Consider the following 20,988-nt stretch of genomic DNA (forward strand, 5'->3'; position numbering starts at 1 on the left):
GCCTCCTGAGTGTTGGAATTAAAGACATGTACCACCATGCCTGGCTGTCCCCTAATCTTTTATGTGTATGAGTATTTCTCTTGCATGCATGTAAGTGCACTATGTGTGATCATTGCCCATGGAGGTCAAAAGAGGGCATCAGACCCCCTGGAACTGGAGTTAAATGGTTATTAGTCTCCATATGGGTGCTGGGAGCCAAACCTGGGTCTTCTGCATGAGCAGCCAGTGCGTTTAACCTCTGAGCCATCTCTCCAGTCTCTGGCCCCCTCATCTGACCTTTTCAGTTGTTGTTTTTTCTTGTGTTTTTTCCCCTAGTACTCAGGGTTGAACCTTGGGTTTTACCCAGGCTAGGCATGCATGGATCAGCTGACTGACTGTCCCTCTTAGATTTTTTTTCCTATTGATGTGATAAAATATCCTGACAAACAGCCACTTAAGGCAGAAAGGGACGGCTATGGCTCACAGTTCAAGGGAACAGTCCATCATGGTGGAGAAGTCACATCAGCAGGATCTTGAGAGAGCTTGTCACGTTGCATCTGTAGTCAGGAAGAGAGTGATAAATGCTGGTGCTCAGCACACTCTCAATTTATGCAGTCCAGAATCCCAGCTAAGGGAATGGAAGACTCTCCCACCGTGGGAAGGTCAGAGCATAACCAGAGATAATCTCTTACAGGTATGCCTGGAGGCTTGTGTCCTAGGTGATTCTAGATCACATTCAAGTGACAACACTAACCATGCATCTCCATCCTTTGTGAGCTTGACACACAAACCTAACACTTTTACATTTATTTCTTTTTATTTTATGTGTATGGGTGTTCTCGCTTCATGTATGTGAGTGTACTCAGGCATAGAATGCCTGAGGAGGCTAGAAGAGGGCATCAGATCCCCTGGATCTGGAGTTACAGATGGTTGTTAGCTGCCATATGAGTGTTGGGAACTGAACCTGGGTCCTCTGCAAGAACAGCCAGTGCTCTTAGCCACTGAGCCATCTCTCCAGCCCCAAAACATATCACTTTTTTAGCCATAAGTTTCTACTTCTTGTCTCCAAAGTCTCATGTCTGTCTCATAATGCAAAATACAATCCAGCTTTAAAAGTTCCCATAGTCGCTGGGCATGGTGGTGCATGCCTTTAATCCCAGCACTTGGGAGGCAGAGACAGGCGGATCTCTGTGAGTTCAAGGCCAGCCTGGTCTACACAGCGAGTTCCAGGTCTGCTGGGGTAACAGGGAGACCCTGTCTCAAAAAGAACAAAAAAAAAAGTTAAATTAAAAATAAAATAGTTATAGCTCCAGGCATGGTAGCACATGCCTTTAATTCTAGCACTCAGGAGGCAGAGGCAGGCTGATTTCTGAGTTCAAGGCCAGTCTGTTCTACATAGTGAGCTCCAGGCCAGCTGGGGCTATAGGAAGACCCTGTCTCAAAAAGACCAAAAAATAAAAATAAGATTGTTACATACTTTCAACATGTAATGCACAGAGTAAACAGGCCTCTTCCAAGATGGAAGAACAGGGCAACAGCGAGGAAGATTGGACCAAAGGAAAAAACAAACACCAAACCCTATAGCTCCATGTCCAGCACCTGAGACCTGTGATGAAATTAGCTGGTCTCCTAGGGAATGTGGTGGTCATACTCCTCCAGCTCTGCTGCCTGTAGCACAAAGCCAGATTCTGAACCAAAATATGCAAATGTCCCAGTTCCTCACAGAGTCCTTGTTCCCCTCTGAAATCTCATGAGCTGGACCTAAGAGCCACATGTTCAGGAGCAATGGCCCCTGTTCTTCATACCAATTTTCTGTCTCTTCCTTTTGCTGTGATCAAATGCTCTAACAAAAAGCCATTTAAGGGACAGCTTTGGTTCACAATGCCAGGGGACAGTCCATCATGGGTGAGACATCACAGCAACCAGAGCTTGAGACAGCTGGTCACATTGCATCTGCAGTCAGGCAGGCAGTGATGAAGGCTAGGACTCTGCCGCCTGTCTGTTCATTCATTCCAGAATACCAGCCCAGGGAATGGTGCCACCCATAGTGGGCAAATCTCACTAGACTAACCTAACCTAAAGAATTCCTCCCTGGGTGATTCTAGATTCCATCAACTTGACAATTAGCTTTTATTATTATTTTATGTGTACAAGTGTGTTGCCTGTATGTATGTGAGTGCAATGCCACAGAGGTCAGAAGAGGGCTTCATATTCCCCTGGAACTGGAGTTAAAGACAGTTCGTAGCTGCCATGTGGGTGCTGGGAATTGAACCCAGGTCCTCTGCAAGAGCAGTCAGTGCTCTTAACCATTGAGCCATCTCTCCAGCCCCAACAATTAGCTTTAACCATCACAGGGTACTTTGTTATACTTGGATAGAAAGCGTAGGTGGGCAAGGGACAGGTCTTCAATGGCTGGTCTCTGGCAGCTTTCATTTCCCCCAGGATTGGGTAGCAGCAGCAGTAGACAGCCAGAAACCACAGCAAGAGGCATGCTCTAGTGTTATAGCCCTCGTGCAAACTCAGGTATCGGGACTCTCAGCTGTTGGCAGCAGCTAGTGTTGACAGCTCTGTGGAACTCGTCCTGCAACCAGGGCCCGAAGCTTCTCTGGCTTCTCACGGCTCCAACCCTCTTTTCACCTCGGCTCTTGGCTCTCCACCTTCTCTCATCATCTCTCTCTTCCTCCATCTTTCTTTTTCCTATCCTGACTACTCTTGAACTGTCCAGCTCTGCCTCTGCCTCTCTCCGCTGCTTAGTTCTTGCTGTTACCAGCTCAGTCACAAAGCAGGCAAGGAAAGTCCAACCAGTGTAAGCCTTTTTTTAGGCCTGATGTCGCAATACCAGGAAGGCTGCTCAGGAGTGTCTTCCAGCTGACTCACTGAGTAAACTTAACAGCCTGTTTTATATAGACAGAGAAGGAATGCTTGAACCAATCGTAGCCATCTGATTGAGACCAATCACAGCCTTGCCTCTCAGCTCTAGCCTTTAGTAGCCACTCTGCTGGATCACCAGGGGATGATCTCCCCCCTCTGGCAGGTAGAAATGGTTGCAGGCTCACCTGGAGTTCAGTGAGGCTTGTGAGCGTACCAGATGGTACCAACTGTCTAACAGCCGGAGCTGAGGCTGTGCCTTCAGGAGCTGGAACAATCAGTTGTGATCTTGGAGTAGTTGTCTCAAGGCATCCAAGAGTCCTCAACACAGCTGTGGCTGGCACAAGCCTAGATCTCCTGTCTGTGAGCAGAGTCCATTGCTCCAGGGCACCGAGTGAGAATTCAACAGTGCTAATTAGAGAATTAACTTGCCCATCTCCAATATCTTTGCTTATTTAAAGAAAATGATTACCAGAAGGAATGTTTATGATGCAAATACATAAAGAACTTAACTTAATACTAAGTAATTTTCAACAGACTTGTATGTATGTGTGTGCCATGTATGTGTATTATATGCATGTGTGTTGGGGGGCACCCATATGCCTTTGGATGCCACAGGTCGTCATCTGGTGATCTACTATATCATGCTCCACCTTTATTCCCTTGAGACTCAAGATTCAGATGGGGAAAAAATTCAGATTCCTTGAATTTGGAGCTGGACTAGCCATCAGCAGGCCCATGAATCCTCCCGTCTCCACTTCCAACAACGTGCAAAGCCATGCTTGTTTTTTTATGTGGATGATGATGATTCAAACTGGGCCCTCGAGCTTGAGCAGCAAGTCTTCTTACCTACTGAGCCATCTTCCCAGCGCCAGTTTTTAATAGATTTTTAACAATGCTTTAACAGCACATACCTGTCTAGTACCCCAGGGAGAAGTGGGTCCCCCTTATCTTTCTCACTACCACTGAAATATATCTCCAGTCCTTTATCATTTTTTTTTTTTTAAAGACAGGGTCTTCCTGTAGCCTCAGCTAGCCTGGAGCTTGCTATGTGGACCAGGCTGGTTTTGAACTCACAGAGATCCACCTGCCTCTGCCTCCTGAGTGCTGGGATTAAAGGTGTGCACCACTATGTCCAGCTAACCTTTTATTTTTGATGATGTACAAATGATTATTTTTATCTGGTTTCTGTATTTTGGTGTCTAAGAAAACATCACCTGGCAAAGGCAATGATGGTTTTGAATAGTGCTGCTAAGAACACTCTGAATGAATAATTAAATCTCTGAATATTTTCTTCTCAGAGTTTATAGTTCTGGGTTTTACACTGAACTGTTGATTCCTGTGATGGTTAATCTCAATTGTCAACTTGGTGAGATCTAGAACCACTTGGGAGACAGGCTCTGGGCATGCCTGTGGGGGGTTATCTTGGTAAGGTTAGTTGAGTTGGGAAGACCATTGTTCAGTGTATAAGGGCATTGTTTCTTGGGCTAGGTTTCTGGGCTGTATAAAAAGGAGAAAATGAGAGTTGGGTATGGTGGTGTATGCCTTTAATCCCAGCACTTAGGAGGCAGAGGCAGGCAGATCTCCACGAGTTCCAGGCCACCCTGGTCTATGTAGCGAGTTCCACACCCAGGTAGGGCTGCAGGGAGACCCTGTCTCAAAAAGACCAAATAAAAGGGGGTAGGGTAGAAAATGAGCTGAGAAACTGAAGAATGACCAAGCAAGAGAATTTAGCTTAGAGTCATTGTCGAGATTATAAACCTTTAAAATATTCTGTAAGGTGAGGGTGCATCTGTAATGCCAACTATTTGGAGACTAGGCAGGGGAACTTTCCTCTGAGTCAGAAATTTTAGGTCATCCTGGGCAACATAGATACCCTACCTCAAAAAAGAGTGGTGCAGAGGCAGGGCTAGAGTTCAGTTGGTAGAGTACCTAACAAGCCCAATGACCTGGATGGGTTCCATCTTAACACTGCATAAAATGAGCACAGTAGACAGGCCTATAATTCTCAGTACTCTGAAGGTGGAGGCAGGGGGATCAGAAATTCAAAACCATTCTCGGATACATAGCAAGTTCAAAGCCAGCCTGGATTATATGACAGTCAGTCTAAAAGATAACAAAAAACCCCCCAAAACAGTATAGCATTCTGGGAAATATTAATATTCTTTAGTGGTAACTCTAATTGTAGTCTGTACCCAAACAGTTCTGAGTAATTAGTTCAATTCTGAACAAGAGAATTCAAGGTACACAGTTTTTTTTTTTTTGGTCTTTTGGAGACAAGGTCCCCCTGTAGCCACAGCTGGATTCACTATGGAGAACAGGCTGGCCTTGAACTCAGAGATCTGCCTGCCTCTGCCTCCCAAGTGCTGGGATTAAAGGCAAGTGCCACTATGGCTGGTGTACTGCTCTTTAACCTATCATATTTTTGTTCTGTTTTGCTGTTTTTGAGACAGCATCTCACGAAGAAGCCCTGGCTGGCCCGGAACTCACTATGCAGCTCAGTCTAGACTCATACTTGCAGCAATTCCCCTGCCTCTGCTTCCCAAGTGTTGGGATTACAGGTGTGAACAAAACCCAGTCTTATTCTGTCATGTGTATTGGAGTGGTAAGGCTGGATCACGACTTGGTGAGGAGAAGGGCACTGTGCTCCTGAGACCCCCCCCCATCTTTGCTCTCTGAAGCCCCCAGCTACTTGTCCCATCCTTTCCCCAGGCAGGGGAGCAGGTGGTGAGCACAGAGGAGACAGTTTAAGGTTCACTCCAGGCTGGGCTGCAGCCAGGTCAGGCACCTGCTTTATTCAGACAGGATATGCTGGTGGAGATTCAGCCCCAAGCTTTCCAGACCACAAAGGCAACAGGGAGCAGGGCTGAAATCTAGAAGATCGCTGCGTTCATGGAGACAGTCAGAAAAGACCACATTCAGTCAGCATAAGGCAAAGACTGGCCAGGTATGACAAAGAGGCCACAGAAAAGCCCTTGGCAGCCTAGCCACACTGGGCCTAGCGGAAGTAGTTGGGACACTCGTGTGCAACCAGGTGCCAGGCTTGGTCAAAGGCGTCCACGACAGGTGGCTCCAGGGGCCCCTCCTCGGTGGCAGCCAAGTTCTGCTCCAGTTGTTCCAGGCTGGACATGCCCAGGATGACTGCGTCACCACGGGTGCCCTGCAAGGGGAGATGGCCAGATCTGGGCACACTTCTGCCATTTGGTCCCTCCCTGCCTGTCCCCTGGCAAGATTTAGGATCTTCCTGTATGTCCTAAACACACAGAAAGGACTGATGGTGTCTTTGACAGTTGAACAAGTATAATGCCGTACCTTGCTCCCTGTTGCTGAAATTCTCTGGATAGACATAAATAAAAATCTACTCCCTCTTTACAGGACACTGATGACCAACCAAATTACAATTCCACCAAAGTCCATCTTGGGAAAACAGCAAGTTTATCTGGCTTAGAAAGCATAAATGACAGGGTACCTGCAGGAGGGTGGGTGACAGTAAAGTGGCACCACTGAAGTCTCACCCCAGTGTGGATGACACCCTTCCCCCAGCTGCATAGACTGAGTCCCTTCCACAGTCTACATGCTCTAGCACCTCCCACGACTAGGAAGCCACATGCTGTTAGGATAGAATTATGTACAAATGGCTGGAATAGCAGGTGAGGGCCCAATGGCCCTTTCCGTCCCCTCCTTCTATGAGGGAATGTGGACATTCAACAAACCCCATCTCAGAAGTCTTTTGCAAGAGCAGCAAGTCACCGCTGCTCTGATGAAGATGACAGCTGTAATGCTCTGTGGATAGCATTCCATGAGTGCACACACGTGCGCACGCACACACACGCACACATCCTCATCTCCCTGCTCATCCACATAGGCTCAGTAAGTTATCTTCAGTAAATGCCCAAGGTATTTTGTCTCTCTGAGACTCCATTTTTATTTTTAGTGTGATTACTGGGGCCATTTATTTAGCATCCATTTGCTGACATTCAATGGGTGTCAGACACTATGTCATTGCCTCAGGCTGAAGCTGAAGGAACTTCACCAGGAAGATATGGCCCCCACTGGAGGACTAGGACCTATGTATTGAGAGCTAAACTTACATTGATATCTAGCCCCTTAATAGGACTACATGGCCTCCAGGTTCATCAATAGTGCTAATAATAATTCCTAAGTCCTGAGTGATAGGTGCAAAGCTCTGAGAAGCCAGACACAGATGACAACAAAGAACACAGGCAAGAGTGCCATGAAGTGGAAGGTATTTAAGATGCTGTGTGTGCACGCATGTATGTGTCCATGTGCATGTGGGTGTAGAGGCCAGATGTCAACTTTGGGAGTTATTCCTCCTCAGGGCAGACATCTACTTGTTTCTGGAAGCAGGGTCTCTCCCTGGGTCCTGCAGCTTGCTGGTTAAGCAAGGCTAGCTTGTTGGTGAGCCTCAGAGACCCTCCTGTTTCTGCCTCCCTAGATCTGGGCTCACAAGTGTGTACCACCATGCTCCGCTTTTTAAGTGGGTTCTAGGGATTAAAGTCAGGACCTCATGCTTTCCTGGCAAGCACTTTACAGCCCTTGAAAAAGCTCTCCCTTTAGAAACCACCCAAAGCCAACTCTGGGTCTCTTAAAAGGGTTGGATGGACTACCTGGAGCTGTGAGTGGTGGTACATCCACCTCAGGGCGGCCGAGGTCATGCTGGGGGCACTGGCGCCATAGGTGGCCTGCAGGGACTTCTCCACCAGAGCAATGGCCTCAAAGTGGTGCTCCTTCCAGAAGCTGTGTGGTGGGAAGAGAGGCACAGGCTGAGCACCTTGGGTCACACTGCGGGCTGTGGCCAAAGTGCCTACCAAGGCAGCAACAAGAGGAGCACCTCCGACGGAGGGCTCGAACTTCCTGGGCTCTGACTCCTTCACTAGAGACATCAGCGACCTTGTTGTTTGTGAGAACTCCTAGAACTGCCCACCTTTCACCCAGCAAAATAGAGAAGCTACTGCAAGGGCCCCTGAGCCTCCACCCGAGGTCCTCTCTCCATCCTGGCTGGTGATGTCTCAGGAATAGCAATGGCTTATACGACCACATGGTCTGGGTTGGGGAGGGCTCTCCTTCCCTCACAGGGGTCCACACGAGAAATCCTCAGTTTTGGTATTTCTTATAGGAATCAAGAGACATAGATGGAGGCAACAGTGGAGGCTTTATCAAGAGGGCAGCCTAGGACTGCATGGAAGATAAAGGGGACTTCCCACCCCACCCATCCTGCTGCAGAGCCCCAGCTCACCGGTTCCTGTAGGTCTCAGCCCAGTTGTTCCCAAAGAACCGGCCCACAGGCTGCTTCCCGTCCTTGTCTTCATACCTGTACTTGCCCGTCAGCAGGCCCCCTGCAGGAAGGCTGACGTCAGACCCTGCCAGACTCCTCCCACAGGCTGCAAGGGCCCTCCCTGCTCTGAACTGGGGCATAAGACGGGTCCCAGAAGGATGGGAGACACAGCCCAGCCTCTTGCTAGTGCCTCCACACTGCCCCCCACCCCCTCCGCTATTTTGCAGGGGCTGTACTGGGTATCCACCTGAGCAGCAGCAGGCAGAGATGGGTCAGGCATGCCCACCCACCCACAGGGTCTGCCCCCATGGCATCTCATACCAGCCAAAGGGTTGTAGGCATAGAACCTCAATCCAAAGTTCCTGAGGCAGGGGAAGAGCTCCTTTTCCACCTGCCGGGTGGTGGCGTTGTACATGCCCTGCAGGAAGGAGAGGGGCCATTAGAAGGTGTGGCATGGATGTATCAAGGGAAGGGACCCAGCCTCCTTCTTTTTAAAAATAATTTTATTTTATTATTATTATTTTTTTTTTTGGTCTTTTTGAGACAGGGTCTCCCTGTAGCCCTAGGTGTCCTAGAACTCACTATGTAGACCAGGCTGGCCTTGAACTCACAAAGATCCACCTGCCTCTGCCTCCCAAGTACTGGGATTAAAGGCATGTACCACCAGGAAGTCTTTCTTTTTTAAGAGAAGAATCTTGATATATCCCTCAGGCTGTTCGAAAATTCCTGGGCTCAAGTGATCCTCCTGTCTCTACCTCCCCAGTAGCTAGGGCAATGGGCCTTCACCTTGGGGCTGCTCAGTCCTCCACTTTTTAATTTTTTTCTGTGTGTGGTATATGCACATGTGTGTGGCACATGCACATATATGCAGGTGCAGAGGCCAAAGGAAGATGTCAGATGTCCTGCTCTATCACTCTTTGCTTTAGAGTCTCTCACTGAGCTGAGGACTAGGCTGCAGCCAGCAAGCCCAACAACGCTGCTGTCTCTGCCTCCCACAGCATCAGGGTTACAGGTGCTCACAGCCACCCCGGATTTTTACATGGGTACTGGGGGTCAGAATTCAGGTGCTCATGGCTGTGCAGCAAGCCCTCTTACCCACTAAGCCATCTGTCCTTCCAGCCCTGGTTTTCATTTTGTGAGTCTCACTCTGCAGCCTGGCCTGGGCTGGACTTGAATTTATAGTGATCCTCCTGCCTCGGCCTTCCAAGTGTTGGATTACATGTGTGTGCTATCATCCCAGACTTGAAGTTTTCCACTTTAAAAACTCTAAATCCACATCAGTTCAGGACTTCAGCAATTATTTCTAAAATCATTAGTGGTGCTACCAAATGGGGAGAGGGTGTCAGGTACAGGGAAGGGAAACTGGCCTAGATTATCATTCTACAATATCCATAGGCCTCCTCTATGAGCTGGATGCTGGATACACAACTACTTGCAAGTCTAGCAAATTCTCTGCTTCCAAGAGATATAATAGTCAAGTTAAAAATATAGACAGTAGAGGCCAAGGGTGGTGGTGAATGTCTTTAGTCTCACCCAGTACTTGGGAGGCAGAGGCAGGTGGATCTCTGAGATTAAAGCCATCCTGGTCTACATAACGAGTTCCAGGCCAGTTGGGATTACAGGGAGACTTTGTTTCAGAAAACAAAGCAAAACAAAATTGTACAGACACACATACACAGAGTAGGCCAGGTGTGCTGGTACACACCTTTAATCCTAGAACTTAGGAGGCAGACACAGATGGATATCTTCAAGTTTGAGGCCAGCCTGATCTACATAGTGAGCTCCAGGCCAGCCAGGGCTAAATACTGAGATTATATATAGACAGTAGGCTGAGGTGTAGGCCAATGATAGAGTTCTTGCCTAGCATGTAACATGTCCTGGGCTCAACCTCCAGTACACCAAAAATAAAATCAACAACAAAAACCAATTACAGAGAATTACAGTAAATGGAGGTGCTAAGACAAAGTAGGCCCTCAAAGGGTTCACTCTGTATAAAGCTGTAGTTCAGAGTGGAGGATCCTGGGGGGTGTGGGGAGGGGATTCTCAGAGAAGAGTCATCTAAGCAAGAGCTGAGCACTTCTTCCAGGAAGTGAGGGGTGTTCTAGGCTGAAGTGCAGGACAGGCATGGAAGGAAAAGAGCAAGATGTGCACTTAGGCAACAACTGAGCAAATACCCATTGGCCAGGCTCGGGAGTTTGGGCATCAGTGAGAGACTAGGGAGCTACTGCTATGTAGAGGGTATGAGACGGTCCAAAGGACAAGGAAGTCCAAGATCAGCAGTGCCTTAGAACCTGGAGCCTGGGCAGCCCCAGCACATCATGTGTCCCTCACCTGGTACACAGTTGGCAGGATCCAGCCATTGCTCTTGCAGAGGGTACAGATCTCAGCCACCTCCCAGGAGGCATAATTGGACAGGCCAAGCTCCACAAACTTGCCCTGCAGGGGAGAGGCTGTCACAACCCAGCTCAGTCCAGGAGACCAGGAAGGGGAGACTAGTGGGAGTCAGGGAGGGGGTCTGTATCCAGATCTGTCCTGGGTGCCTGGAGCCTCACTGTCTTGGCAGGGTCAGGAGAGGAGCAGAGCCCACCTCCCTGAGCTCAGGGCCCTCACCTCCTGGTGCAGCTGGTGGCAGGCCTGCAGCGTCTCCTCCACAGGGGTGCCGTGGTCAGGTGCGTGTAAGTAGAAGAGGTCCACCTGGGGACACTGTAGCCGCTTCAATGATGTCTCCAATTGGGACCGGACACTGTCAGGCTTCAGTGACTTCCCATCCCAAGGGTTGGCCTTGGTGGCAATTTTGACTTGCAGGAAGAATGTCATGATTAAGAGATTCATTAGAGCCACTTATTGGCCATGTGTTTCTCCTAAATTCCTTAAGCTCCCTGAGTCCTTATTTCCTAATCTGCATAGTGAGGTAATAATGCAACTGTCCTCACATGGAGATCCACAGGGATTAAATAATCTGCTTTAAAATTCCAGGTAGTTGGGCTGGAGATGGCTCAGTGGTTAAGAGCACTGACTGTTCTTTCAGAGGACCTGGGTTCAATTCCCAGCACAACATAGTAGCTAACAACTGTCTGTTAACTCCAGTTCCATGGGATCCGCTGCCCTCTTCTGACCTCCGCAGGCATTGCATGACAAGGGTGCACCTACCTGCATGCAGGCAATATACTCATACACATAAAAGTAAAAATAACAAAATTTTTTTTTTTAATTCCAGTATTACCTGGGTGTGGTGGCACATGCCTTCAGTCCCAGCACTTGGGAGGCAGAGGCAGGTGGATCTCTGTGAGTTCGAGGCCAGCCTGGTCTACATAGTGAGTTCCAGGACAGCTGGGGCTACAGGGAGACCCTGTCTCAAAAAGACCAAAAAAAAAAAAAAATTAATAAATAAAATATTTAAAAAAAGAGAAATAGCTGCTCTTGCAGAAGACCTGGGTTCGATTCCCAGCACCCACATGGCAGCTAACAACTGTTCATACCTCTAGTTCCAGGGGATCTGACACCCACTTCTGACCTCCACAGGCATTGCATGACATGGGTACACTTATAAATGCAGGCAATACATTCATACACACAAAAATGAAAATAAGAAATAAAAAGATTTTTTTTTTTAAAAAATGGAGTATTCCCAGCGCTTGAGAGGCAGAGGCAGGTGGACATCTGTGAGTTCGAGGCCAGCCTTCTACACAGTGAGTTCCAGGCTAGCGGGGGCTACAGAGAGACCCTGTCTCAAAAAGACCAAAAGAAAGAAACAAGCGCTCATGTAGCATAGGCTGGCCTCAAACTCTTGATGTAGCCAAGGATGACCTTTAACTTCTGATCCTGTCTCCTGTGATTACAGGTGTCAACACCACACCTGGTTTATGCAGGACTAGGGATTGAACCCAAGACTTCATATACACTAGCTAGGCAATTACTCTATCCAGTGAGTTATATCTCCAGCTATTGTTTTGTTTCTTGAGACAGAGCCTCATGTTGCTCAAGCTGGCCTCAAAGGTACAATATAGCCAAGGATGACCTTGAACTCCTGATCCTTCTGCCTCTTTCTCCCAGACCCTAGGATTATAGACATGCACCACATGCCTGGCAATAATGGGTTTAATGGCATTTTCATACATGTGTATCACTGAACTTGGCTCATACTCACATACCCCAATCTAAATAATATCTTAACTGTGAGTTCTTAATGTTCACTTACTTGTTCCCATCTTTAGTCCTCAAGTTACTGGCTGTGCCAGGCTGTGTACTAGGGACTGAGTGTGCAGAGATGAACTAAACACACCAGGCCTCTGCCCTCCAGGAGCCCAAGGTACAGTGGGTGTCAGTGTCATTACCATATAGCGAATGCAGCTAAGAAACACACACAGTGCTACCAGAGCCCTAAAGGGAGGCAGTGAGGCCACCCTGGGCACCCAGACAAGCTTTTGCCAGGCAGTAACCCCAAGCTGACTCCCCAAGAATGAGTCTTAGTCAATAAGGAAAGGAGTAGTGTAAGACCTGTGGGCTGTCTCAATAGGTAGAGGTGCTCGGCATTCAAGCCTGATGACTTGATTTCAATCCCCAGAACCCATGTAAAGTTGGAAGGAGAGAACCAACTTTACAATGTTGTCCTCTGACCTCCAGATGCATGCCCACATATCACATACACACCCCATAAGAAAGTTTGTGGGTTTTTAAAATATTTTATTATTATTTTATGCATATGGGTGTAGTGCCTGCATGTGGGTAAGTGCACCTGTGTTGTGCAATGCCCATGGAGGACAGAAGAGACTGTCAGATCCCCTGGAACGGGAGTTACAGATAGTTGTTAGCTGCCATGTGGGTGTTGGTATGCGAACACGGGTCTTCTGCAAGAACAATCAGTGTTCTTAACCCCTGAACCATCTCTCCAGCCCATAAAGTTTGTTTTTTTAGTTGCCTTTTTTCTTTTTTGGCTTTTTTTTTTTTTTTTTTTTTTTTTTTGAGCTGAGGACCAAAGTTTTTTTAAAGAACACAAAATTAGAGAGGCAGGCCAGGTGTGCTGGCACACACCTTTAATCCCAGCACTCAGGAGGCAGAGGCAGGCAGATCTCTGTGAGTTCAGCGACAGCCTGGTCTACACCGTGAGTTCCAGGCCAGCTGGGGCTACAGGGAGAAAAAGACCCCCTCACCCCCCGCCAAAAAAGTCAGAGAGGCAACATGACACAGGTGTGAGACTGCATTCTGAGTTTTTTTTTTTTTTTTTTTTTTTTTTTTTTCTTTTTGAGAAAGGGTCTCCCTGTAGCCCCAGCTGTCATGGAACTCACTATGTAAACAAGCGTGGAATCACAGAGATCCACCTGCCTCTGCCTCCCAAGTGCTGGGATTAAAGGCGTGTGCCACCACACCCGGTCTGCATTCTGAGTTTTAAGAGTACAAAACTGCAGGCCAGGCAGTATGTGAGACTTGACACAAGAGAAGGGTACAAAGACTCACTCCCATTGAGTCTGGACTTGATAGTTCATGGGTTTTGTCAGGATGTGAACTGGCCACATGGCATCCCTTGGCTATAGGAACTCAAGGGAGGCGGGCAGGCTGGAAAGCAGGAGACCAGTAAAGTGCTATGTGAGAATTTAGTGAAGAGATGTTGGGGTCTAAATGTGGCTCCCTGGCAGTGATCATCTGAAGGAGAGACAAGGTGGGCAGAGGTTAATTAGAATCTCTGTCAGACTCTCAGAAGTTTGTACATCCATCCTTTGTCGACCCATGATCCTCAGAATAACAGTTACTGTACAGCTGCAAAGGTGTAAACTCAGCACTATTCCTTCTCAGGCAGGGAAGCCCAACTGATTCTGGGCTGATAGTGCAATGGATTCTGTGTTCATAGTTGGTAACATGGACTCATCAGGACAGAAGGGTGTCCTCTGGTCTCATAGGATACGAGAGAAAAGACAGGAGAGAAGAGACAGCATCTCCCACACTGCCCCTCAGGTATTCTCATGTGAACTTTGCCTCAGGTGTGACCTGAGGACTTTGGCCTAGTGAGCCAGTGGACTTAAAGAAGGAAGGAAGGACTGGAGAAGAAAAACAAGTTCAGAAACAAGCAAAACGTTCAGCCAGGTGAATTCTGAAGTGTGGGCCTGGGCGATATGCCCCACCGGGATAGGGGAGGGTAAACAACGAGGCCAATCTACACACCAGGCACCTTCCATCAAGTGACACATACCCACAGATGACACTGTCAGACCACTTTGCTCTGTCAAGCTGCAACTTCCAACAGCCAAGACTTCAACTTCTAATGCCCAGCAAACTTCTACTGACCCTTTGAGGCCCTGCTCCAGTGTTCTAAGAGCTCTGCCTCTCTCTAGGCCTCTATAAGCTACTCTCTTCTGCACTACCCAACAATCAATTTCTCCCTGGACCTAGAGCTCCCTCGGTGGGTTAGTCCTTTCCCCCCTACAGCCCCACTAACAAAGCCTGGCACAGAGTGGACAGAAGGGCCATGTCTGCCCCTCTCTCTCCCCAACACCACCTTTCCACTGCTTCTCCCCAGCCCTCAGGCGGAGCCCTTGATGGCCACAGCTCTCAAGATCCGGAGGTACTGGCAACTGTACAGGACAAGTCTAGGCACTGATCAATGACCAGGATGAGAAGTGTGCTCCTGGCGAGCAGGGGTGGTGAGAACAAACGGGGAGGCGGTAGACATATAGCCTGTTACGGGCAACTGGTTGAAATGGAGGCAGGGGTTGCAATGGAGGTAGGAGGCAAAGGGCCAGAACAGACTCACGATGAGACTGGAGGGGTGGGGGGCGGTTTCCCCCAGCTGCAACTCCTTGAGGAAGCACAGGTAGGGCGAAACACAGTTCAGTAGTTCGGGACTACCGGTGCCTAAGGTGCTTGGGGTTCACAGGGTTGCGGATATGCGCGCCCCGGGAGCCGGACAAAGCTGTTGCGTGCAGACCCGGAGCGGTGCACAACCAGGAACAGGCTTAACTGTGCTGCACGGTGCAAAGCGGATGCCCGGTGCGACTGTTACCTTTGCAGTTGCCGCCGCCCAGCCCGAGCCCCAGGCCGCCCAGGATGCTCTCGGACTGGCCGTCGGAGTACATGAAGGCCGTGTCCAGCTCGGTGTGGCCACGCTCCAGGAAGGCGCGCACTGACGCGCCGCTGGAGGTCACATCCATACGGCGCCCCATCTCCATGGTGCCCAGCACGGTGGCGGGCCACACCGGGGAGCCCGAGGCGGCCCGGGAAGGCGGTGTACAGGACATGGCGAACGTACGAGCACCAGGTGGCCAGGAACGACGCGCACAGCGCCCCGCAACACAACCCACGGCCAGAGCCGCGGCGCTCAGCATGGGGACTGCGCCTGCGCGCTCGGGGGCCTCGGGTTCCGTCCACACCCCGCGGGGGGCGGAGCGTCGCGTAGGGTAGGGAGCGTGGATAAAGTGTGGCTGCTCCGCCCAGGGACCGTCCGCAAAGTGCTCTGCGGAGGAGGCCGAGCGGCGCGGTCCCCGGGGCGGGGCGGGGCCTCGGCCCTGGATCAGCTGACTCCGGCGGGTACTGAACCCAGAAGCCGGTTCCAGAGACGCATCGCGGATCGTGGTGAGAGGGCCCGGGGGTTGGCTGGGGGTCGGGGCTTCCTGCCGCGTCTTTTCTGCACTCCCTCCTGCAGCCTCTGCACCTTCCCGGGCACCTGTCCCCTCCTGCGGCGCGGGACCCCGGAAAGGTGCCCCCCGGGTGGCCCTTGGGAGCCGGTGGCGTCCTCGCCCTTACCTCGGGAGTATCCAGTATGGCCTCTCAGGCCGGCCTGGCTAGGGATCCGGGTCCAGGTCCCCATTGCACCTGGCCGGCTGACCGGCCTCTTGGTCTCCGGCTGCCTTGTTTTTCTCGGGCGGGGACGGACGGGGGCCTCGCGGCGCTTGCCCCAGCGACTGCCCTGTCATTATCCCTACAAACAGGCGGCCCGCGCTTACCAGGAAGGACTTATAGACCCGGAGTGGAGGCGAGTCCCTCCTCCGGCGCGGTCTTCCATCTGGTGTCTGCAGGGAGGGAACCCAAGCTGCTCCCTCCCACGCTAGGCTTAGGACGCGAGTGTGCAGGTGAAGGTGGGGGTGGGGTGGTTCGAAGAGCGAGCACAGCTTCCGTCACAGGTCTCCTTCAGTTTATATATACTTAGTGCCACTGTGTGATCCTGGGGGCCACAGCGAGAACAGTAATAGCTATCCCCGAATAGTACTGGTTGACTGTATAATGGTTTGCCTGGGTTCTTTTTTAATTTTTTTTAATTGAACTTTTGAGATTTTTATACAATATAGTTTGATGGTATTTAGATCTCCCCTATCTGTTCCTCTCCCATTGCCCCCCACCCAATTTAATGTACTGATATATATCAGGGTCTATAGAATCTGATTTGTGTTCCTAAATGTCCTTCAGTGTGGGTCCATCCACTGGGCCCACCTAGAGTCCCATCCCTGTAAGACAGTGCCTCTCCCCCTCCCAGAAGCCATCAGTTGCCAAAAGTTCCTTAGATTGGGTTGCGGATTTCTTACCCATTTCCTCATGTCTATGCGGGAATTTTGCTGGTTTGAACTTCATAGGACTTGTGCATGCTGTCACCATTGCTTTGAGTTCATTTGCTACCTGACCAGCTGTCTGATTGGCCTGGGTTCTTAGTGAACTTTGCAGTTAGTCCAGTAGTGGGTACCTTTCCTGATTCTCCCATTTTAGGCATCAGTGCACCAGGAATTGTAGGCAACAAGCAGGTTACCTATTCCTCCGCGCTAGGCCCCCTGAGCTCACAAGTTTCCTGCTTCCCCCATCTCCTTTTTCCTCTCCTCCACCCCCTTTCCATGTTTGTTCCTTTTCCTCCCCTCCCCTCCCCTCCCCTCCCCTTTACCATTTCACATATTTTCCTTCTTTAAAATTTTTTTTTTATTATTTTTATTTTATGTGTATAAGTATAAGGCCTGCTTGGATGTAAGTGCACCCGTGTCATGCAATGCTTGAGGAGATAAGAAGAGGGCGTTGGATCTCCTGAAACTGGATTTATGGACGGTTAGCCACCATGTGGGTGCTGAGAACCAAACACAGGTTTTCTGCAAGAGCAGCCAGTGCTCTTAACCACTGAACCATCTCTCCAGCCCCCTTTTCTCTTTCTTTCACCTTTTTTCTCTTCATCATGCTTCCCCCCTCTGCTTTACATTTTCTTAGCCTTTGTTGTGCATCCAGTGAACACAGACCTCGAGAATAGGAAGTGCACAGCCTGGGTGAGGGGAGAGTCAGGCGTCTAAAGAGCAGTGGTTAAAGAAGACTCTTACAAGTCTCCAGGTCTGTGGTCCAGGGGAGATGGGGTGGTGGCTGCAAGGCCTCTTGGAAAGGGCAATTTAGAACTGACTGGAGGTATCTCTTTACTAGGCCTTTGTGGTAGAGAAGGATATTCCTAGAGGAAGCCCCCAGCGTGTGCAGATGCCTGGGACACTGAGGACCAGAGGCAGAAGATAAAGTTAAGAGGGCAGTTACTGGGGTGCTTGTGGCCTTGCCTCAGTGAATGTGAACTTGATCCATTGGTGGATGCTGGATCTGCTTTGCAGGGAAATACCTCCCTGGCTTTGCTTGGAGTTGGAGAGGAGCTGGGTATGGCAGGAGACATTGTCCCTTGCCTGCCTTTCTCAAAATGAACCATGTCAGTCAGAATCATTTAAGAAGATGGAGGATGTAGCTCAGTGGTAGAGCACTTGACCAGCATGCATGAAGTCCAAGTTCAATCCTTGGTATTGAAGGAAAAAAAAAAAAGCAAGTCTTCAAGAAACTGGGAGAGCTGCTTAAACCCAGGATCCCTGCATGCCCCAATTCCTCCTTAACCTGGTGAAACCAGGGAGTGAACTGCCCCAGGGTGGTCCAGATACGGAGTCTCATCTTCAAACTGTGGGTGCAGCACAAGGCTGAGGGCTTTATGTGTGTTTATTATTTTTATTTTATTTTATTTTTTGTCTTTTTGAGGCAGGGTCTCCCTGTAGCCTCAGCTAATCTGGAACTCACTATGTAAACCAGGCTGACCTTGAACTCACAGAGGTCTGCCTGCCTCTGCCTCCCACCCTGGGATTTAAGGTATACACCACTATACTATATATGTGTAGTTTAGAGGGATGTCATTAGCCCCAACTCATAGACAGGCTCAGACAGGTGTTGAGTTGCCAGAGGCCACTCAACATCACCAATAAAACAGGGACACTGTTCCCTACCCTGCCTGGGTGTTGAGGATGGCAGTGTATGGGTGTGTAAATTGCAGTGGTCTGTTTGGAATCTGCAGGATGTGGTGGATGTGCAGTCCAGTGGAGTATGTGTGGCTTGTAGACAAGAGGGCTTGATAAAGCAAAGCTCTTACCTGCACCGTGTTTTAAATCGGGGTGTCAGGTAATTGCTCCCAGCATCAGCTGTGCAAATGGTCATCTGTGCCAGCCACAGATCAGGGAAGAATTCTTCAGTTATTCTGTGTCCTGCCCTGGCGCTGTCTCAGTGAGCTGGTTAGTCAGTGATCTCGGGCGCACTTGTCCCCAGCTCCAGGGCCTCTGTCCATAACTAGTCATGTTAGGGTTGAGAGCTTCGGCTTTCTGGGAAAAGAAGCTGACTTGCTTCCTCTCTATCTCTAATGCTCCCTGGTCACCCCAAGCTCACTCAGCAGTCCTGGGTCCAGCCAGGGTATTGTTCTGCAGGGAGTCTGGCCTCTGCCCCCTGGACACAAGTGGGAACTAAGGTACTGGAACAAGTGTCTGTTCGGATGAAGAAACTCCCTTTCAGCACAGTGAGAAAAGGGGAAGCCAGCTTTACCAAGGGAGCTTCTGCACCCTGAACAGAAGTGCTGGAGGCAGTGGGTCTCCAGTGAGGCCTCTTACTTTGGAGTTTTGACTGTTTCGCTTTCTGGCTGGGTGGCCTTGGAAGATCACTTCCCTAGTCTGGTCTCAGGTTCCTCTGGGATATGTCAGTAATCCCTGCTTCTAGAGGGAGGACAGAATGTGTGAATGCATGCCAGGGTTGGTGGAGATGGCTCCAGCCAGGTCTTGCTTCCTCTCTTCTCTCTCTAGGTTGTTGTGCAGGCTGAGTGACTGTTCTCTGTGTGGGTGCCCAGCCACTGGGAGGGACTCTTTCTGCATGCTTCTGCAATCAGCCATACCCTGCCTTGGGCTGTGACTTCCTTGCTGGTAGGTGCCCTGCATGCCTCACTAGTTCTTGAGGGGTAATGGCTCCAACATCCCATCTTGTTACCTGGGCAACCTTGGGAATTACCTTCTCATTCCTGGAATCTGAGTGATGTGTGGGGCAGCCTTCCCTCCAGTGAGGCCTGGCCTTAGACATCCTGCCAGAGTAATTTACAGTAATGACAAAGAAATAGAAGTGAAGCTGGGCGTGGTGGTGCATGCCTGTAGTCCCAGCACTTGGGAGGCAGAGGCAGGCAGACCTCTGTGAGTTCAAGGCCAGCCTGCTCTACATAGTGAGTTCCAGGTCAGCTGGGGCTGCAGGGAGACCCTGTATCAAAAAAAAAATTGAAGTGGGTGGGAGTGGGATTGTAGTGATGGCTCAGTAGTTAAGAGCACTGGTTACTCTTTTCAGGACCCAGGTTCAATTCCCAGCACCCATATGACTAACAACCGTCCATACCTCCAGTTCCAGGGGAATCTGATGCCCTTTTCTGACCTCCAAAGGCATTGGACAACACAGGTGCACTTACATGCAGGCAATACACTCATACACATAAAATAAAAATAATAAAAAAAATTATCTGGGCATGGTAGTACATGTCTTTAATCCCAGCACTCCTGAGGTAGAGGCAGGAGGAACACTGTGAGTTTGAGGCCAGCCTGGTCCTCATATCGAGTTTTCAAGCCAGCTGGGGCTATAGGGAGACCCTGACTGAAAAAGACCAAATAAATAAAATAAAAAAAAGAAAGATGTGGGCCTGGTGGTGCAGGCCTGTAATCCCGACACTGACTGTTTGAAGCAGGAAGATTGAAAATTAAAGCCAGCTTGGGCAATTAGTGAGACCCTGTCTCAGAAAAAAAGTGCTGGGGATAGAGCTCTAGCCTAGCATGTAAAAGGCTCTAGGTTTGATTTCCAGCATAGGAAAATAAATCCACACATTCACAAGTTATAGCAAAAGATGCCATTGATACCCAGGCCCACCTACTCTGCAGATGAACTTATTTAGCTGGCACAGCAGCTACAAGAGGTAGGGCCTGGCATTATTCCCATTGTGTAGAAGCCCAGGCCAGCTGAGGTCACAGCTCATGGAAGGAACTGGACCTCCTAAGACTGAAGACTTCCTCTTTTCCTCCCTCTAGAACAAACCTTCAACCAGCCTTGGAACTCTTGCCGGCATCCATACACCTGCACCTTCTTCCCGGCTGGGGCCCTTCTGCAGCCATGGTCTGGAGAACACTGGGCATCGGCAACTTCTCCATCTGCCCCAATGGCTCCAGCCAGTGGATCTGGGATGTGTTTGGCGAATGTGCCCAGGATGGCTGGGACGAGGCCAGTGTGGGCCTGGGCTTGGTTTCCATTCTCTGTTTCGCTGCATCCACCTTCCCGTGAGTATCGCTGTGTGTCAGGAGCAGGTGGGGCTGTGGGGTGGGTAGTAGTTGCACGTACTGCACAGAGGGGCTGCCTGGCTGGTCATGGGTCAACTGGATTCCAGGCCAGATAGACTCCTTCCCTTCCCCAATCACATTCACTGACATAGAGCCTGCTGCTAGGGGTGGGGTGGGGTGGTTACATGGAATCTAGGCGGGAGCCTCATGCTGTACAATGCTGATGCTAAAATAGTAGTATTTGCTACTTTTTTTTTTTTTTTTTTTTTTGGGGGGGGGGTCTTTTTGAGACAGGGCTTCCTT

At 49.7% G+C, this 20,988-nt stretch overlaps 2 protein-coding genes across 8 annotated transcripts in view; one reads left to right on the forward strand and one right to left on the reverse strand.

Moving 5' to 3' along the window:
* Nucleotides 1–5,593: 5,593 nt before the first annotated feature.
* On the reverse strand, nucleotides 5,594–15,486 carry LOC103724714 (aflatoxin B1 aldehyde reductase member 2). Of its 2 annotated transcripts, XM_008821832.2 has the most exons (7): nucleotides 15,138–15,486; nucleotides 10,754–10,941; nucleotides 10,475–10,579; nucleotides 8,465–8,561; nucleotides 8,105–8,204; nucleotides 7,476–7,605; nucleotides 5,594–6,007 (listed from the first exon to the last, which is right to left on the reverse strand). In XM_008821832.2, the coding sequence occupies exons 1-7, from the start codon at nucleotides 15,457–15,459 to the stop codon at nucleotides 5,846–5,848; spliced, it is 1,104 nt and encodes a 367-aa protein (XP_008820054.1). In that variant the 5' UTR covers nucleotides 15,460–15,486; the 3' UTR covers nucleotides 5,594–5,845. The 2 variants fall into 2 exon arrangements, with proteins under 2 accessions (XP_008820054.1, XP_017650764.2); XM_017795275.2 differs by lacking the exon at nucleotides 10,475–10,579.
* Nucleotides 15,487–15,533: 47 nt separating this feature from the next.
* The window catches only part of Slc66a1 (solute carrier family 66 member 1), a 14,093-nt gene continuing 8,638 nt past the window's right edge, over nucleotides 15,534–20,988 (forward strand). Inside the window, exons 1-5 of one of the 6 annotated variants that reach the window (XM_029558026.1) lie at nucleotides 15,534–15,706; nucleotides 17,315–17,431; nucleotides 17,519–17,606; nucleotides 19,186–19,302; nucleotides 20,440–20,685. In XM_029558026.1, coding sequence (XP_029413886.1) covers nucleotides 20,522–20,685 — 164 coding nt within the window. In that variant the 5' untranslated portion in view covers nucleotides 15,534–15,706; nucleotides 17,315–17,431; nucleotides 17,519–17,606; nucleotides 19,186–19,302; nucleotides 20,440–20,521. Of the gene's footprint in view, nucleotides 15,707–17,314; nucleotides 17,432–17,518; nucleotides 17,607–18,174; nucleotides 18,858–19,185; nucleotides 19,303–20,439; nucleotides 20,686–20,988 lie in introns of those variants that run through there. The other 5 variants (XM_017795277.2, XM_017795279.2, XM_017795278.2 and 2 more) reach the window with 5 other exon arrangements.

This window comes from Nannospalax galili, unplaced genomic scaffold, assembly GCF_000622305.1.
Source record: "Nannospalax galili isolate Female #2095 unplaced genomic scaffold, S.galili_v1.0 scaffold1688, whole genome shotgun sequence".
NCBI lineage: Eukaryota > Metazoa > Chordata > Mammalia > Rodentia > Spalacidae > Nannospalax > Nannospalax galili.

Excerpts from the sequence above, each read along its gene's own strand:
- LOC103724714 (XM_008821832.2), bottom strand. The coding sequence starts at position 15,459 with ATGCTGAGCGCCGCGGCTCTGGCCGTGGGTTGTGTTGCGGGGCGCTGT. Across the intron at positions 10,942-15,137 it reads GGGCGGCGGCAACTGCAAAG|TCAAAATTGCCACCAAGGCC; the intron begins GTAACAGTCGCA and ends TCTTCCTGCAAG. Across the intron at positions 10,580-10,753 it reads GCCACCAGCTGCACCAGGAG|GGCAAGTTTGTGGAGCTTGG; the intron begins GTGAGGGCCCTG and ends TCTCCCCTGCAG.